Below are 18,606 nucleotides of genomic sequence, written 5' to 3'. Positions count from 1 at the left end.
GATGAAGCAAGCGGGACACGAATCGATGCCTTGCAGGGACAAACAGGTGTCTTAGTCCCTGATATGTATGAACTAAAGAAAGGGCGTTAGATACGGTGTCTTGGGATTAGCGTTGATTGCATATGGCGTAGATATATACCATCAGGGGCATTTCACACAAAAACATCAACATTTTGCGCAAAATTGTCTGCATATAAAAGGAGAAAGAACAAATGAGGAGAACGGGCTGCTGTTCTTCGTTTGCCACAAGAATACAAATCAAACTGTAGGCCAAGACATCCTAAAGTATAGCTTATTCTCGCAACATCGGTTTGTGTCTCAAGCTCCTCGCTAATGTGGAAATATTTTCCAGTCTAATCATTCCCAACATTCAGCCTTCAGCATCAAGGACTCAGTTAGACCACGGTGGTGAATTTATTTCTCAGGAAGCGTCATGGCATGCATCATCGGACTGACAAGTACCCGCTTGCCGCCCCTTGAAAGGATATTATGAGTGTGATATACGGTACATGCGTCCGTGTGCTTGAACAACATGCTGTATCTCGGTAAATTAGAATCCCATTACTATAAGCCCTCAGTCTCGATCTCACTTTGATATCGAAATTAATCAGCCGGAACCTGACAAATCATCAGCAGTCAGAAGGAGATGACCATCAGAATCTGTGCCGCGGCCAGTATCCGACAAGCCGTTGCCTGAGGAGCCGAGCTTAGATGCAGACAACTGGCACTTTTACGTGCAAGATAGCGGTTGCTCGTATTGATTCACACGCACGTCAGTCTTATTTCAAACTTGGTTATCATGGTGAACATAAAATGGTAGGCAATGAGTTGATTATGATTACCTGAGAAGCCCGCCAGAGAGGCTATGATATCTTTTGATGTTTGGCGTATAACTGTAATCAAGCTTGATCACAAGAAGCTGGCGTCGCTAGGAGACTGTTTTGCAGCGTGCTCTAATAAGTTCTTTCTTTCACAAACAAAGCTCTTGGAGCCGTGAGCCACTTCTTGTTGACGATGATCTGAGACCTGAAGGTTAAGCATCGACGTGTAAACAGAAAGGAATAGACAGCGTTCAGTTAATGATACTTGATTCCAAAAAACAATTGCCCCTTTCTCGAATCTGTAAAGATCAAAGCTAATCCCATAATACTCAACTACCATAAAACGTTGCTGGTTCAGGGGATATCCCTTACGTATAGCAGGGGAGAGAGCCTCTAAACGCCATTTAGTCGTGACATCACCTGGCGACTTCTCATTATTGTGCTTGTCAGCTCTGGGCGTGTGACGAAAGTCGATAGGGGCAGGCCTACAAGACTCCAACTACATGTCCCCCTATATTGTGGTAGTTCAGACCGGAACCGGGAGGACATCCATCAAGGGAAAGATATGGGAAGCAACTGTCAAACAGCTGAGCTAGTCTCTTATTGCTTGAGGTTTCGATAGAAATCACCAGCGATAACCGAGTTAAGGGATGCACAAATCTATTCTCAATAATACCACGAATCGCCACCTTGACTAACAGAAATATTCTTTCTAATCATGCTGGGTCTCGGTGGTCAATGCAATAGCACTTGCGTGCCCGGCCATATGTTGTAGGCAATAACAAAACAGATAAACTCCGTATCGTCAAAATGAAGGATCATGCGGTGCGCTCTGTCTCATGCAGTAAAGGTGTCAAAACTCCAAGCAATGCCCATTCGAAATCAGAACTTCTCCATCAAATTTGCTCGAACTGTCCACATGCGTGCCCTCTTGCCGTAGATGTACATAGGAATTGTGCATAGCATTAGAAGCAGTTGGATTATACCAATCCAGATATACACCTTCTTCGGCCCATCGCCATGCAACCAATGCGTAACGAAGAGGCTGAAAACAAGCCCATGTAAGATATTCTTTGAAAAGTTAAGCGTCACCAAAGCCTCTCCGGCGTATTGGCGGTAGCTGTCCACACAGAATGTGATGGATGTAGTCGATCCAAGTGAGCACCCAAATGACACAACTCCAAAGAAGAAGGTAGGGACTATCCAATGATCTTTTTCTTCTGCCGACCAGCCAAAGCCCATGAGGCCTATGCATGTGCTGATGAGGATGGGAAGGGCCATGACAAGACGGAACTCAGGCTCGTAGAGACCACCGTTACGCCTCGACATGATCTTGACGATAATGTCACTGACCTTGCCAGCCACGCCAGTTCCCAGGATACCACCGATAAAAGGCGAGATATACACTAAGCCAGTCTGGAGCGCGGTGAAATTATAGGAATCCTTGTCGCGGTATATCATGGCAATCGATTCAGAGATGACGATAAGCCAACCCACAGAGCAAGCATACACGGCAGCTGACCAAAGGACCGCCGGGTATGCGAATAGAATGAAAGGGCGGACCATGACCTTCAGCCAGCTATCGCTGTTTAGCCTTCCATGCCAGGGCTTAAGCTGTTGAACGAATGACTTTGGAGGCTGCTGACGGAGGTTGTGTGTGTAAGCCTGAATCTTGGGCGGCCCCTGGAGCCGCGAGGCATCGAGCTTCTCGTTCTCGAGGTTTGGACCTAGCTTGAAAGACGCGCTGATGGACTCACTTCCAGTCGCACTGTCGACATCCCCTGGGGCAGCTGGATTTTTACCAGACGGATGGACTATCGCCGTAGGCGAAACTGGAGTCACAGAGGCTGCGGCTTCTTCAGCGGCGTCGCCAGACTCAGCAAAGCCAACATGGAGATCCCGACCTCGATGAAGAGCAGCAGGTGATTGGCGTCCATCTTGAGCATGGTCCGCATTTGCGAAGTGCGCTTCAGGCTCACCCTGAAGTAGCCCCTCTCCGCCAGTTTGCGGAACCGCATGTCGAGATGAGAGCCGGCGAAGAAAACTTGGACGCTTGGATGGATGCTTAGGTCTTGCGTGGGGGGTGCGATCCCAAAAGGTTTCCGGGACAAACAAGAAGAGAAGTACAGCACCAAAGGCAATAATCATGGCCAAGATCCAGAAAACCCAACGCCACGAGAGTCCGCCAATGATGACGGCACTGACAAGGGGGACCAGATTCTTGCCGCCAAGCAAAAGAAGAGTATAGATACCAATGCGGTAGGCTCTTTCATGGAGGAAGAAGATTTCGGCAATTGTGGCTGATGGAAGACATTCAACAGGGCTAACGGCAAAGCCCTGGAAGACTCTGGCCGCGAGGAGAGAATTAAAGCTTGGAGACCATGCTGCCCAGAGTGATGTCCCAATGAACAGGAATGCACTGCCGAGATATACTGGGCGTTTACCCCATAGAATAGCGGTTGGTGAGAATAGAACGGAGCCGAGGCCCATTCCCATCATGTAGAGTCCAGTGGTCAAAGCGACCCTCTCGACATCCATGTCGTATGTCTCTGCAACGTCGGTGAAGCCGGCGGCGATAATGGGAGTTGTGCCGCCGCCAATCATGCAGTAGAAACCAAGCGACAAAAGAGCAATATCTCGTTTCCAAGCAGGCCAGTTCAAAGGATCATTTCCTGATTCTTCAGGCTGTGGTTCTAGGATGATAGCCCCATCACTTGTTTTCTTCTTGCCGTCACTCTCGTCGGGGGAAGCTTGACTCTCCACGACTGAGGCAGCAGCAGCAGCGGCTGCTGCTGATGAGGCTGATGTCCTTCGTGTATCAACAGGAAAGCCAGCAGGAATAGATGAGTGAGAGGTTCTGGCGTGCACATTCCGCAGACCAAGAGGCTCATTACGATGTGATGCCAGAAGAAGCACGGAACCTATAACGCGTCAGTCATGCGAATTTGATATAGAAACATGTGAGCTTTTGAGCTTACCTGGAACTTCAATAGTATTTTTATCGTTCAGAACACCCATGCTCCATCTGGAAGGACCGTAGGATTCGTCTGGCCTGGCACCGGTAGGTCCGCCGCCGCCGCCCAGGAACCGCCGCCACCTGGGCACGTTTGATTTCTCTGACTGCATAAGGAGGACTTTCTCAAGCTAATATGCAAATGAAAACTGGAGTTTCGAGTTGCACTTCTGATGTGTACAGAGGGATTTTCGATAGGATGCTTGAAGAGGGAGATATAGACCTTGATGGGTAGTCTAGAAGTTGAACATATTTCGATTGTAGGTGTCAAGTGGATAATGATACAAGGAGAAACAAGGTTTCTAATGCAGGGCGCGTCTTCGAGGAGGGGGGACCAAGTGAGGCTAGAAACAGAATTCTAGGTTAGGGAGATTGGATGATGGGTGATGAGAATTGTTTATAGGTGAGCGTGATAGAGACGGGAAGCCACCTTAGGTAGTTTCGTCACGAAGCAATGCAAGTCATCAGGGTCCAAATAATTGTGGAGTGTTCAAGTCGTCACCAACTGCAAGCCATATGGGAAGGTTTATGGCAAAAAACAGACTCGGCTTGGAATCATACGACAGACGACGTAAAAACAAAAAACAAAGGAACAAGAAAATGTGCCACTTTGGCTCGCTGTGAGGAATATATCCTCGAAAAGAAACAATGCGCGAGGAGGCGGTAGGGTTATAAAGTAAGGCTTCCATGGTTCTCCCTGATAAGGGACTAGACTCGTAACGGTCTACCTGGGACTACTCGACGGATAACGCGAGTAAGGTTAACGTTGGATCACCAGGCTCAACTCCACTCCCATGCCTTTAGGCCTGGTGACAAAGGATCCATCATCCTGCTGGCTACTTGGCGGGAGCGGCGGCAGTGCCATAACTAAGGACGATTCCAGGTTAAAGCAAGTTTCACTTCTGTAGATGCTGCACGCGTGACCGACTTATTGTTGTTTAGACGGCGTCCCGTGCGGTCGGCACTCTGCAGTATCTGTTTGCAAGCTCACCACTGGCCCATCTCACTGCAGCTGCCCCAGTAAACAATGCATCCCCCACCTTGTGAAGGGTCCTGTCGCTAGGCCATTACATCATTCCTGACATGGATGGGCGTCTTACCTGTCTCACCTCCAAATCTTCGCTTGAATTCCATTCTACCGAAGCATTTTAGGTCCAATTGCACTTTCAGCTTTTGGCCATTGAGGCTGTGGTTCATCTCTAAGATCATAATGCACACATTCACCTTGCGTACTGGGCTCCGGTCTTTCTGTAATAAGGCGCAGACGAGACCTCGTTCATTCCAGCGAGCCTTAATCTCTTCGACTACATCGCGACAAGCCAAGAACCAGATATACACCCCGTAAGTCAGATTGCTTTGCTTTGATAGATCACATGTCTCCGCACATGTTCCCCCCCCCCCTTGCAATCCATTTGTCGATCGCTGTCTTTGTCTCCCTCTGCCGAGAAATAGCTTGTCTGTTGACCGCCAGCTAGTATCCGCAACAATGACTCCTTCTCGACCTATCTTTCACTCTCGACGTCGTCCCGGACCCCCCTGCTGACCCTGTGGACCGCCTCATGGTGCTCGACCTGCAAAGTCGTAAGCCCTCTCATCAGAGATCTTATAGAGTCTGGCGTTGGCGAGGAGGAGGGAGGCGTGTCTCTTGCGACGGTTGAGTTTGACTCACCGGATATCATGTCAGGAAGTCCCAACTTAGCCATGACTTACATGATCACCAGCATTCCCACGCTCTTAAGTTTCGATGGTGGGGAGGCACAAACAACGACCAAACTATCGGATGCCAGAAAGCTCGCGGACAGGGAGTTTCTGAAGGAATGGATCCGAACTGAAGCCAGGAGACATGGTGGCCGTGGAGGAGGAGGAGGCGGTTCGTCTATCTTTGGAGGGCTGTTTGGCAAATAAGACAACATCAAAACTCATCAATGGTCTGTATAATAGACACGTTACCAGGGTATTTTCTGCCTTTGGAGCCATGCCAACAATATCACAGCCAGATGTCTAGAAGCTCACGATATCAATAACACCCATCACAAATACTCGAGCAACATCGTCACGTCGGGCTGGCAGACAGGTATCTTTTGCCTAAAATCTCCTCTCTTCAAATGGTGGAAATGCTCGTCATCGCTCGCTGTCGGCCACTTCCCCCACATAAAGATCAAGTTCAGGAAGAGATATCAACCTTGGCGTTTGTGTGTACGGTCAGTATCAAATGTCTAGTACCATACTCAAGGATATGATGCAGGCTTGGCCTGAAGAACCTCATCCCGTCCCTCTATATGGTAATGCTCTTCCAGGGTAATGTATTCGCGACCTTGTATCTTGGTGGTTGTTTTTAGGCCGAATGAAAATTGTCGACCCAAACGAAGCCTTGCCCGTTATTGAGGCCCTAGAGTCCATGAGCAAATTCATGTCATACGAAATTCACCAGCTGAAGATTCGGCCTGTCCAGTCTTAAGGAAATGGGAAGTGAGACATAGACACATCATCTTCTCATGAGCGTTAACAAGCTTGAGAATATTGTTAGACTTGATGGCGATGGTACTCTGTAAAGGAACAGCTCATCCAGGTAAGGCGAGGTCGAACATTCCCTCCTCAAGATTAAAGCACAGATTCGCGAGGTTGTGAGTGTTAAGGTTAAATATGCAATGATTTTCACTCTTTAAACGGTCAAGTTGTGTCATGTTGGCAAACCGTAATCAACAAGATGGAAAAGGACTCCTTCCACAGACCCCTACTTACGCAGATCCTAGACTGGAAAAGGATTCTTCACAAGTTTTCTTCATGATTCAAATTTCCAATATGTGATAGTTAAGGTAGTGTTGGCTTCGCCCATTACCTACCTACCTGTGAGCTGGTGTCCTCTCGCTCCACTACGCAAGAATTTCTCGCACAGTGCCACCCAATCCTCAGAATATTTTGTATCAACTCAATATTTCCCTCCAATATTTCAATCCCAAAATGGCTTCTACTTCACGGATACCCCATCTTTTGGAGCCCTATATCTCTCTGCCTCCAGAGTCCTCACTCAATCTTATCACTAGCGTGCTTGGTGCAAGCGCGAACTGGCTGGTTCTGCGCCATGTGTATTCATACCTGAGAGGTAGTGCAGATGGAGATGAGAGCACCAAGGACACAGGCATCATACTACTGAGCTTCATGCGAGATGGCGCCTTTTGGAGAGAGAGCTCTACAAAATTGGTAACAATTTCACAGATCAATGGGCCATCTATATAGGGCAAATACTGACATGACCAGGGCCTTGATTTAGATGCCCTAAGTAGAGCAGGACGCTTCACATTCATCGACGGTTTCTCAGGACTTTACGGTGAAGCTAGGACCGGGGTGCGAGGCACACGACAAGAGAGGACGCTTCGGAGTACGGAGCTTGCAGACATCAAAAGAGAAATTGAAGGCGCTATCACGGATTTACGTGCGTCGCGTAAGATCCTTATTATCGACCAACTTGATGTGCTTCTCGCTGTCACCGATGACTCAACCACAAGTCTCACGCTTCAAGACGCCGTTCTTAGCCTACGAAGTGTAAGTCTGCCCAGAAGCAGTGTGTCCTTGCTAAATCATTTGTAGCTTGTCCATAGTACGCTACTCACTCTGTCAGCCGACGTGCCTCTTGTTGCTACCCAAGTTACGACGCTTGAGCGAGAGCACGCCAGCCTCGTGCTTTCTTCAGCACATGAAGCTGACATGGTGTTCTCCCTACGGATGCTTGATACAGGGACAGCGAGGGATGTCAGCGGAGTAGTCCGCATTACAGGACCTGGAGCAGAGGGCTTGGGTGGTGCTACTGAGTATTTATATCATGTTGTTGCAGACGGCGGGGTTAAGGTCTTTGAAAGAGGGACATGATGGATGCGAAATAGAACCCAAAATCAAAGTCACGAGCAATCCCCGTGGCAGTTGCGGAATGTTAATAGCGGAGCCGTCGCTTGAGAGCCTTTCAGTTTGCAGGCCAAATCTCATTCAACAGGGCATCATGCACGAGACGTGAATTTTCACGACAGACGACCAAAACTTTTCCTCGCATATGTCCGCTCATCGTACGTTCATGCAGAATCAAGATGCCATTTCAGAACCTCGTAACCGAAACCCTATGGAATCTCAGAAGAGCAAAAGGGTCCTTTTTTTTTTACTTCCTTGCTCAAACATGTAAAACACCATGCCCATGCTCCAAGCCGCTCCTTTCATCCACGAACCAACAAACACGACCGCCCGTCCCAATCACCACCCTTACTCCGGTTCCGATCAGATTGTCCTTGGGCCCAGGCTCATATTATGAGCCGCCATTGCTGTTGTATGTTCTCAAAGGAGCGGGTGTTTTCAACGTCCGTGGTGGAAGAGGGGTAAGCCGGAGAGGTGGTGGAAGGGATCAGAAGGGATGCGGTCCCCATTTAGGCCTTCTCGGCAGTAGCGCCTCGAGCGCCCTTGGGGGTACCAGTCTGGAAACCGTTCTTGAATCGTCGGGACACATCCTTGAGGTAGCGAGTGCGGCCAGTACCGACGGTCTTTCTTCGCTTAGCCTTCTCGGACCAGTTGTCTGTCGACGCAGTCAGTAATGCTGTCCAAGAGCGTCGAACACTCGATATCGGTTCATCGACGCCATCTGTGAGAAGTTCACGTACACTTGCGGATCTTGGCAGCAGGGTAGCCGCAAGAAGAGCACTCATGCTTCTGAACGTGAAGAGAGCGGCGACCTATTTGGGATCCCATCAGTATTTCCGTCCACCTTGATGTTTTTAAGCCTCGCCGTTCAGATCTCCCTCGATTTTCGCCATCGTTTAATTTCGGCGTTTGCTATATTTCGAATATCCGTTGCACAGATCGAGGGCTGTCTGAACAGCGAGACAAGAGGGCATAAGAACTAACCGCATCGTCGGCACAGGGTGTGCGTCTTGTTGTGACGCTTACCGAAGCTGGAGGTACCCTTCGCTGTTGAGACGCATTAGCAAAAACTCTTAATTATTCTCGGGAGAAGCATCGTCTGCTGTTGTTTCGCGAGCAGCTGACGAGCGGCGACATACTCATCTTGGCTGTGGTGTTTGGGCGGTTAGTTGAATGGCGATCGAGAATTTCTCAATTTGGGAGACCAATTTTGGCGGAGTGAATTTTGGCGGAAGGTGCGAGGTGGGATCATGTGATTAGTTCTTAGGGCAGGAGCGGATTTACGCTAGGTAGGGAAAGAGCAAGAATTGGCAGTCACGTGCAGCTGTACCACCAAACTTAGCGTCTTTGAGGTGTACAACGGGTGTTAGGCGCTTTGAGTGTCTCGTGTCTTGCCTTTGAAGGCTTAGGGGGATAAATTGCATATAAGTCCTTTGCTGTAAGGTGCCAATGCACTACCTAAATTAATGTAAGGTAGGTGCCTCACAGATGCCATCTCCAGGTCTTATGAAAGTTTTGCCAGAGGAAGGCGCAGAGTGGAGATGCCATCTACCTTAAGGAACTGTAGGTATGCCATGAAAGAGGGAAGGAATAATACGATAGGCAGGAATATCCTGTTAGGCTACCTCGCTCTGTTTTTCTTCTCTTCTTCTTCTTTTTCTCCCTTAGCCATCCTTGGTATGAGAAACGATAGTTGACTTTCTCATATTTCATCTTGGCTCTCTCTTCCCCTTAGATGTGATGCATATCCAATCTAGGGGAGGAAAGAAAAATCAGGATCTTGATCTTAGGGGATAAAAAGATTTAGATAATTTAGCCTAAGCTTAGGAGACTATTTGCTAAGTTTATTTTGGCACCTCTTCTAAAGTCTTTAGATTTTCTTGCTCCCCGAGGCTACATGTGCAGTATCATCGAAATCCTCGCTTCCACTGATTGAGTCTTGTATAACAGTCACTTCATAAATGAAGCCCATTTCCTCTGAACGACATCATGAATCTCAATTTTAATTGAAGGTACAGCTGTAATTCAAATGCTCTTAAATTTCCACTTATATTCAACCAGCTTCTTCCAAAAAGTCCATGAACATTAATCATCATTGAGGTATCTCGCACGTGTAGTAAGAAACATTGCCAAGTAACAAACAGCCTAGACCATAACGCCTCGAAATTTCTTCAGTTATCCAAGTCTTTCTTCCCAAAACCATATCCATAAACTACTGTTTATAAAATTGGTTACCTAGTTCCAAGTTGAAGGTCCAATAAACGAGCCCTTGGGAACCGTCTTGGAGACCGCCGTGGTCTTCCAGTCCATCGTCTCCAACGCGCCATAGTTACCCCACCAATTGGGGGGTGAAGCACTCGTCAGATACAAAGTGAAGAAAATCACCATCGTTGACATGATGAGACCACAATCCAGTGCCGCCGAAGTGACATAGTTGTACTGGAGCCACCAGCCTGTGTATCTTCTCTTAACGAAGCGGTTGAAGAAAGCACCGACCATGCCCCAGCACAGATAAATATATACAGAGGCTGGGGGCAACATACCAGCACCCCCGTAGATAAGAGGGGTACTGACGTATCGCCAGATTGAACGAGGCCACTTGCGGGCCAGCAGCCATGTGATGATTGGTGTCACAGCACCGACCAGCCAGAACCACTGGAGCGATGAGTAGATTGAGCCATGACTGAAGATACGCGCTGGTCCAATGGCCCCCCAGATCACAGAGGCTGTGTAGAAGACGCGACCACCTGGGCAGGTATAGTTGTTGGGCTGGTCGACCGCACAAACGTCAGGAATGTGTCCTAGTGCCCAGTTCATCACGCAAATCTGTACAATAGCCGACCAGATTGAGGCAACCAGCTGTGATGAAAACATGACTCTAGGAGGGACCTTCATGTAGTGACCAAGCTTGAGATCTTGCGCAAAGTAAAGTGCCTGGCCCATGCAGATGTAGCCGTAATTCTTGAACATCATCATGGCCATAGGGCGACCAGGAACCATGTAGCCAATGATGAACTCAGTCAGAACATTGAGGCCAAGCTGAATATTGGTGATAGCCTGAACAACACCGATAGGAATCAACCACAGCACGGGAATAAGGAGGCAGATGAAGTACGCCCAGACGGGGAAGCCAGTTGGCCATCCAGCAATCACGCCAATGGAAATAGCAACCATAACAATGAAAAGAGCTGATGAGTGTCAGTAAGAAAAGATATTGGGTTTGGTAGTGACACAAAACTTACTCGCATACCACCAATCCTCTGCATCTCGGTACTTCTTCATCAGTCGCATATGAACGTCATCCTCCTGATTGCGGGCCAGCTTGAATTGTCTCCAGATCTCATGTCCATGGTAGAGCACAACGTGAACAACAACTGCTGTAACAGCTGCAAAGGACAGACCGTAAGAAAGGGCAAACTGCGTCGGTAGGAAGAGTGGCGAGTATTCCTTGTAGGCAGTTTCGTTGAACTGGAAGTTACTGTCGAGGATTCTCGTAACATTGTAGATGGCGCCTGTGTTGTCGTAGGACTCGGATGACTGGACTGGGAAGTAATCCGCATACCAGGTACCTGTAAAGTGTATGCCCATTGAAATACAGATGAAGAAAACAATGATGCCCAGGAGAACGTTCGCGATGGCGTGGAAGGGAGGGATAAGGGGGGACTGTAGGTAACCGCTGTACACGGTCCAATCGAAGGATGTAGGCATCAAACCATAGCCAGTCATGCCACCAAAAATCTTGTTGACTTTAACGTTGTGGGGTGCAAGCCAGCAAACCCAGGTGAAGTAAGAAAGACCTTTGAAGATCCAACCTGGGAACCAATACCAAACAAAACCTCCAGCTCCGACGATCAAGAACCATCTATACCGTCCCATCTTCCAGCCATTGGTCTTGGTAGGGTCCGAGCCGGAGTGATCGTGAAGCGTATAGAACAGGGCACAATTGACCAAGTCAGTGGGCCAGATCATAGCAGCCGGCCACACCAGAAAGCGACGGGCAAGTCCAGCCAATCCATATCCAGTGCAAAGAGTCGTAATGCCAAATAGGATCTGGAAAGCCCAGCCAAACTTTTGGCCGTAGAAGATTTGCTGTGCAAGGAGTACATCAGTTGCGTAGAGAACACCGCCGCCGTACGCCGCCTATCTGAGTTAGTGATGCTTATTAGGATGAGGAAAACTGTGCATACATTGGACATGGCAACAATTACGACATGCTCCTTGTAGTTGAATTTACCGGGCTTGAGGTTGAATTTGAGACCGAACAGGGTCCATTCTCGATCAGGCATGATCAAGTCCCAGCCAAGACCAAACGGATAGGCGACAAGCTGGACTACGTAGGTAGTGACTGTGACACTGGGGTTTCGCAACGAGAAGAGCATATTCACACCGGAACCGATGGTGCAAAGAATCAACCCGATAGTCCAGGCACGGATGGTATTGGCAGGGACATCAACATCGTAGTTTCGGACGACAGATCGGACTTCGGGATAGGGGCTGTTGTCCTCCATGAGCGCGTGCTCAATCTCAATCCCCTTCTCGGCATTTCCAGTCGCGATAGCGGCGTCGACATCTGTGAGGTCGTCGATGGGCAGATTAGGATCGAACTTGTGAGACTTCTCGAACTGCTGTAGATTCTCGAGGTAATCACGACCGGAGGCGGAGACGGTCTCGAGAGGGCCGGGGATTGGAATAATATCCTCGGCCTCGTGGCGTTTGCGAAAGAGAGACGGCGCCATGATAATTGATACCCTTTGCTCGAGCAATGGATTGTTTCAGCGACAGCGAACCGACGTCGACGCGTGGTTTGAAGCCCGCTACGACAGCGACAACAACGGCCTTTGGTCTTGTGGTATTGAGAGACGATGTTGAAGCGAAGGAGAAAGCCGACAGCGGCTGCTGCTTTGCAGATGTGGTTATACAGACGGCCTGAGACCAGTACGGGGGGGATCTCAGCCCCAAGAATCAGGAGGGCCTAAGACTGAGGAGAAGTGTCGCTCCCCGCGAATCGCACATTGACACCACTCAATGCTGTACTCTGAGAACCGCCATAAAAACCTGGTGCTAGACGGTTTTTGGCCATAGTGCGAATGTTCGTGCAATGCTATCGCGGGCGACGGCACAATTGGATCTAGACCACCTTCTTGATCAGGCATGGGCTCGGACTCAACCTTGTCGACTGCAGACTTCGATGGCCCCCTGTGGTTCCTCAGTCTGAAAATTCGGACCTTTTGTCGAAAAAGCAGCATATTTCAATTCGTTGGTATTCTTGTTCGATTCTTTCGAGGCGGCAATGTGCAGAGTCGCCAAGTGGTTTGAAACATTTCAGCGATCATAGTAGCTCGGCTCCTCTCGACTTCGGCTAGGTTTCCCTATCGCAACGACAGCCCAGCATGCCTAGGGTGCCCTGTTTGTCCTCGATGTCACATCAGGCGTTGGCACGCAATTGTGTTATCTTGCTCACCCAATGAAGATAGGCCCTGATGGCGTTCAAGCCTTCGGAGCGCTGCTTATCTCCAGCCTGTCCGGGGTTAGCCTCGGCCCACAAGATAAACCATGATGTACGTGAGAATACAGCGACTGGTGTGTGCGTGTTTCAACGCCCAGCCTGGCACTTTTGTCAACATAAACGGCTCGACCGGCTGTCAATCATGCTGAGAACGTCAAACGATGGTCAATTTCTTTCCTATCGTTAATCGATTCAGGGTCCAACCAGACTTCAATTCCCTCCTGAACCATGATGCCGGGTTAAAGGTCCTAGAGCCGGAATCCTTCTGGAATCTCGAGGCTTGAAGGGTGGTGGAATCTACCAGGCATGGATTATTCCAGGACTTGTGCTCGTTTCGTCCTTTCAACTTGCTCAGCAGATACAGCATGTCAAAAAGTCCAATCTCTGATTTGATTGTCCCATCGAATTGACCTAGAACTCAGTCTCTTGCAAAAGGTCCTTTGTGAAGGCAAAGATGGTTCCATTTACCTCTGATCAGCCTCCATCACGTGGCGAACTTTTGTGAACTTCTGCTCGGCTCACATCCACTGCAACCAGAAGTGATGGAACCTTTGATCAGACCACTAAAAGCTCTCGAAATCTCTGCCGGAAATTTCCAACTCAGGGTTTGTCGTAGTCAAGGAAAACTATGAGGTGGTTTCGGGCAAAACGATGGAGAGTTGAGGTCTTTTGTTCGCCAAAAGATATCTTAAATTGAGTCTGCCTACTAACATGACGAACTGTACGGAGTACTCAGTAAAGACCCACTGAATTCAACCACACCTGAGGTTCATGTGTAATTGAACTTTGACAGAATGAAGAGGTTTTCTTCTTCTGTCAAGAATCACAAAACTATCAGCAAATGTGCCTAAAGGATACAATTGCCGAAACGCATAGGTGCTATCATAAGTTGTTCTTTGGAAATCTTAGGTACACAAGCCATACACATGGAAGCCAGTTTTATCGTGTTGTCATATCGTACATCTTGCCGATAATGGAAGGGAGTATTGGATCGTGATAAACCACTTCCAGCGTTTCATAAATTGATACAAAGAGGCTTTCAAGTCAATTCAAGTTCCATATTCGAAGGCATGTAGTGTGAACTACGACGTCTCCCCTTCGAAGCCAGTCACCACTGACCATTGCCAAAGACCTGATGGAAATACCAGATGGGTAATCTTTTTCTCTGTTGCTTATCAATCACGGTTTCGCATCAAATATCTACATAGCGAAACTTTCCACACCGTGTCAACAATAACTGTAATGATATGTACTTCGTTTGTCGTTGGCATTAACTCCGTCAAATTACACACACACTCAAGCTATCACTTTGTGTTTGATTCACATAGTGGCAGTTTGTGTGGAAGCCAACTCCAGCAGATAACGCATTGCTGCCGCCTACTAGGTATCTTCACTTCCATATTCACAGCAGTGGAGGCTATCGTTTCCTTCCACTCCAGCCAACTCTACCTATTTTTTTAAATAAGGTAATTAAGATAACCTCGCGGAAGCAATCGCGGGGTAGACATCTTGCAAGGTGCATCTAAACTTGTCACTCCCAACCCGACCGGCATCATGTCAACAACACCAGGAGTTTCCTTCAGAAAGGATGGTACGAAGACATTCATTCCACTCGAAAACAACCCAGAAGTTTTCACTAAACTCATCCACGACCTGGGCGTTTCTGAGAAGCTCGGTTTTTACGACGTCTACAGCATTGACGAACCTGAACTGCTTGCCATGATCCCAAGTCCAGTTCATGCTCTAGTCTTCATCACTCCTGCACCTATGTGGGCACGCGTTCGCGAGAACGACCCAGGTTCAAAAGAACTAAGTTACGATGGCTCTGGTCCAGACGAGCCAGTTGTGTGGTACAAACAAACTATAGGTCACGCTTGTGGTCTCATTGCTCTCCTTCACAGCGTGAGTAATGGCACAGCCAAGAACTTCATCAAAACAGACTCGATCCTCGATAAGATTCTGAAGGAAACACAAGATCTCAAGCCTCTCCAACGCGCCAATCATCTCTACAACTCGATAGATTTGGAGAAGGCTCACATGGCTGCTGCAGTGACTGGTGACACTATAGCCCCTGCGAGCGAAGAGCCTAGCGGATATCATTTCATCAGCTTCGTTAAGGGCCAAGATGGTCATTTATACGATCTTGAGGGAGGCTGGGGAGGTCCGGTTGATCGCGGTACATTGGACGAAGGTGATGATCTTCTCAGTAATAAGGCATTGGAAGTTACTGTCAAAAGATTTACCAAAGCTGCTGAGGGGAACCTTGAGTTCAGTATTATCGCACTGGCAACTGTTCCAGATGGCGCTTGAATATAGATCCCTGGAAACCGACTAGTCACAAGAAAGCAATGATATTAATCCTTTACACAATCCTTTTCACGGGATTTCTCCTGTACTGTGGGTATTTCCTATGTGCCTGACCTGAAGCATCAACTGATCTGACTGGATTTTCTCAGTGACACTCAGATATTTCCAAACCTACCTAGGTTCATATTGGAAGTCTTTCGGGATTTTGTATCTGGTTTTTCATGCTTGGTATTTCACTACGGCTATTGTGCAATAGTCTATAGAGCGAGTTGGTGCTTTCACAACTTGAATTTGTTACACCAGTCCAGTTCATAGATTCATCTGTCTGTTTCTTACCTGTTTTTGGTTTCCAATGAGATGTTGGCGTACCCGTCATATGGACCATTCACGTCAGACAGTAAGTAACTCGTGAAGTAGACTAACCACAGAAGGTGTTCGAACGGTACATGATTAAATTGTGCGTAATCAGCAGTCCGTTGTTCACTGTCTTGAGAAGCTTTGCGTCCGACACTTCTCGAAGCTCTTTAGGGTTATGGTGGTGGTTTGATGTTGAAGGCTGAGGCAAAAAGATCATATTTCATGGTGTCGAGTTCTTGCTTTGGTTGATGGGATGGATATTCCCTCCGCCTGGCACTGCCCAGACTGGATGGCGGGGTATCTATTCTCACCTAGCTAAACTGTATGTCGTTGAGATCAGGTCATATCCTTCCTCATGCTTTGGATACAAGTTCAATGGAGTCGGGTGACGTGACTACTAGGCAGTGAGGGCATTCTTCAGCCTTCAACATACCTAGATAGTCAATATAGTCAACACAGTCAACATCAAGAAGGGCCTCTCATGCGACGGCCGTGGAGACTTCAGACCCGGGACTCAATTCTGTAAAGATGCACTCTAAACCAACATTGTAAATCTTTTGCTCCTCGACTTGAGAAACACTTATTTCAGAGTTCTCGGCTCTTGAAGACGACGCCTCGACTCAACGAGCAGAACTGCATCAGGCATAATCTTCAGTCATGACTGAGTGAACTCCTGTGTGCCTTGGTTCGCTCCTCTTTCGATAGGGATTCGAGATTTCAACATTTCATTGTATGTGTTCGTCTGTTAACTTCATCGTCGAATTCATGCATGAGTGTCCCGATCACCTTGTGAGCAACCATATCTTATAGATCGTGGTCCTAGCAGCAATTATTGTCTCTTGTTTTGGCTTGTTTATTACACTCCCAGCAGGTGATTTGGTAAGATGGCGCATTCTGCGACGAGTTTTCCGATCGCGGTAGCACACCTGTTACATATATTATCGGGGATGCAAGTAGCCGGTTGACACATTATGAATCACTCGCACGAGAGCCTTCAACCCTCCGAGTTCTGTCCTCTCTGTCCTACAGTAATATTCTAGGGCTTTCTCTAATTGTTCTTATCTTGCCGTTACTTATTCTGTTACTCAGATACAGCATACTGTCCATGTCTCATCGGTTGATTCGCCGATAAGTGTAGCAACCCAAGCACGACAGATGACTTGTCAATACGGAATATGGGCGCTCATGGTTTATCTACTGTGGTCAGAGTTAACTTGTTAAAGACTCGATTTGCAACCCCTATAGACTATTCGTATGACAGTGCTGCCTCAAGCCCGGGGAGTCTCGTACAACGACGAGTGAGGCTCTTCGTTCGAATCGGAGACAATGTCTCAGCCTTTAGCTACTAGCATTCTTCATTCGACTGGTTACGATAAACTTGGGAGTGTAAAGAATAACCATGGTCTCGTACGAGGGCTTGCTAGAGGTCTGGTACTAGACTGAGCGACCAGAATTGTAGTGGACGACCTGATGGTTCAGCTGGGAACAGGAACATCCACATGCAACGCCTGAAGATAACGACTTCCTGTGATTGCAGTGTAGTGTACCAAACAGGTGCTACCTACCTTATGCAGTGTGTATGTATACATGCGAAGGCTATAAGGTGGATGGCAATATGATCTTATGAGCTGCGCTTACCCTGCAAGAAACTAATTCTGGAGGACTGGCACATAACTTGGATACACCAGGCCTTGGTTATATGGGGTTTAATCGTACCCTATGCTCGGCCATTTCTATGATGGCATGTCAGATTTGGCACAGCATTCACTTAGTAGTGATACTTAAGGTAGGCTGCATGTTGGGCCATCTGCACATACTCGGGAGCATAACCAAATATCACATCATTTACCATGCACGGCGGCGTTTTACGGTGAGTATGCACCAGCACAGTATCGGTTTGTGACTTGTCGAGGATTTACATGTATGCTGGTCACTTTGGAAGAGGAGTCGTGATTCTCAATGGTCCCAATAGTCGTGGATCTCTACACACCTCATCAAACAGCTTGTTCCGCTCGGGTGCTTTAATTAGACACCAGGGCATACCACATCCAGATCCATCTCAGCGAATGGTACGTACAAATAAACATGACAAACATGTACATACTCGAGTGATTAGCGGCGGAGCAGATAGCCACATCTTGACGTGACGATGTCTTGACGACGGGATCACGGACAGCACACGAGAATATGCGAGATGTTGGAAATACCATGTCGACCGGTCTGTCGATGCCCCCCTGCGATGTCAAATTTAGCACATGCCCCATGTTCCTTAGCTACTGGGTCTCTCCATCCACGGCACAACGTTAACCAGGATGATATGATTAACTTGACGAGCCCTAAGAAAATACCAGACCTTGATATGAGGTGTCAAAATAAACTCAGCAAAAGATATATTAAATTTATCTAAAGTTACCTAAGTACTTTTGTCATTTAGGATCAAGGTCCTGAATTTCCTTTCCTCCCCTAGACGAGAATAGACCAAGAAGTACTCTGTACTCGACACTGTTCAGCCTTGCGCGGTTGTTCGGATAACTTAGATGCCGAGGACACACTAGATCGGAGTAAAACGCCCGTGGAAACTGAAGTGAGCACGATTTCTGCAAGTAAGCATGAGGCTATTGTCGAGGATGGCTAAAGAGTGACAGTCAATAAGCAACAGAACACCCAATAGCATCTAAAAGAGGTGCCTTTACGGCACCTTA

General features: G+C 47.9%; 6 protein-coding genes; 3 read left to right on the top strand and 3 right to left on the bottom strand.

Annotated features, from left to right (window-relative positions):
• Window positions 1-1,703: 1,703 nt before the first annotated feature.
• On the bottom strand, window positions 1,704-3,947 carry FFUJ_06183 (related to HOL1 protein; the record flags this gene model as incomplete). XM_023579480.1 has 2 exons in its annotated part: window positions 1,704-3,742; window positions 3,800-3,947. 2 exons carry the CDS (start codon window positions 3,945-3,947, stop codon window positions 1,704-1,706), a joined length of 2,187 nt encoding a protein of 728 aa, XP_023432310.1.
• A 1,097-nt stretch (window positions 3,948-5,044) lies between these two features.
• On the top strand, window positions 5,045-5,739 carry FFUJ_06182 (uncharacterized protein; the record flags this gene model as incomplete). XM_023579479.1 has 2 exons in its annotated part: window positions 5,045-5,175; window positions 5,310-5,739. 2 exons carry the CDS (start codon window positions 5,045-5,047, stop codon window positions 5,737-5,739), a joined length of 561 nt encoding a protein of 186 aa, XP_023432309.1.
• Window positions 5,740-6,795: 1,056 nt separating this feature from the next.
• Window positions 6,796-7,701, top strand: FFUJ_06181 (uncharacterized protein; the record flags this gene model as incomplete). XM_023579478.1 has 3 exons in its annotated part: window positions 6,796-7,035; window positions 7,093-7,377; window positions 7,423-7,701. The coding sequence occupies 3 exons, from the start codon at window positions 6,796-6,798 to the stop codon at window positions 7,699-7,701; spliced, it is 804 nt and encodes a 267-aa protein (XP_023432308.1).
• Window positions 7,702-8,243: 542 nt separating this feature from the next.
• Window positions 8,244-8,877, bottom strand: FFUJ_06180 (probable ribosomal protein L37.e.A, cytosolic; the record flags this gene model as incomplete). XM_023579477.1 has 4 exons in its annotated part: window positions 8,244-8,389; window positions 8,475-8,546; window positions 8,719-8,781; window positions 8,874-8,877. 4 exons carry the CDS (start codon window positions 8,875-8,877, stop codon window positions 8,244-8,246), a joined length of 285 nt encoding a protein of 94 aa, XP_023432896.1.
• A 1,092-nt stretch (window positions 8,878-9,969) lies between these two features.
• Window positions 9,970-12,470, bottom strand: FFUJ_06179 (probable isp4 protein; the record flags this gene model as incomplete). XM_023579476.1 has 3 exons in its annotated part: window positions 9,970-10,922; window positions 10,977-11,874; window positions 11,922-12,470. 3 exons carry the CDS (start codon window positions 12,468-12,470, stop codon window positions 9,970-9,972), a joined length of 2,400 nt encoding a protein of 799 aa, XP_023432307.1.
• Window positions 12,471-14,794: 2,324 nt separating this feature from the next.
• FFUJ_06178 (probable ubiquitin thiolesterase L3) lies at window positions 14,795-15,550 on the top strand (the record flags this gene model as incomplete). Its single annotated transcript, XM_023579475.1, has 1 exon — window positions 14,795-15,550. The coding sequence occupies one exon, from the start codon at window positions 14,795-14,797 to the stop codon at window positions 15,548-15,550; it is 756 nt and encodes a 251-aa protein (XP_023432306.1).
• Window positions 15,551-18,606: the final 3,056 nt, after the last annotated feature.

The sequence above is a fragment of the Fusarium fujikuroi genome, chromosome FFUJ_chr06 (assembly GCF_900079805.1).
Source record: "Fusarium fujikuroi IMI 58289 draft genome, chromosome FFUJ_chr06".
Lineage (NCBI taxonomy): Eukaryota > Fungi > Ascomycota > Sordariomycetes > Hypocreales > Nectriaceae > Fusarium > Fusarium fujikuroi.
The sequence above is the reverse complement of the archived record's forward strand: the minus strand, read 5'-3'. Positions and strand labels throughout refer to the sequence as shown.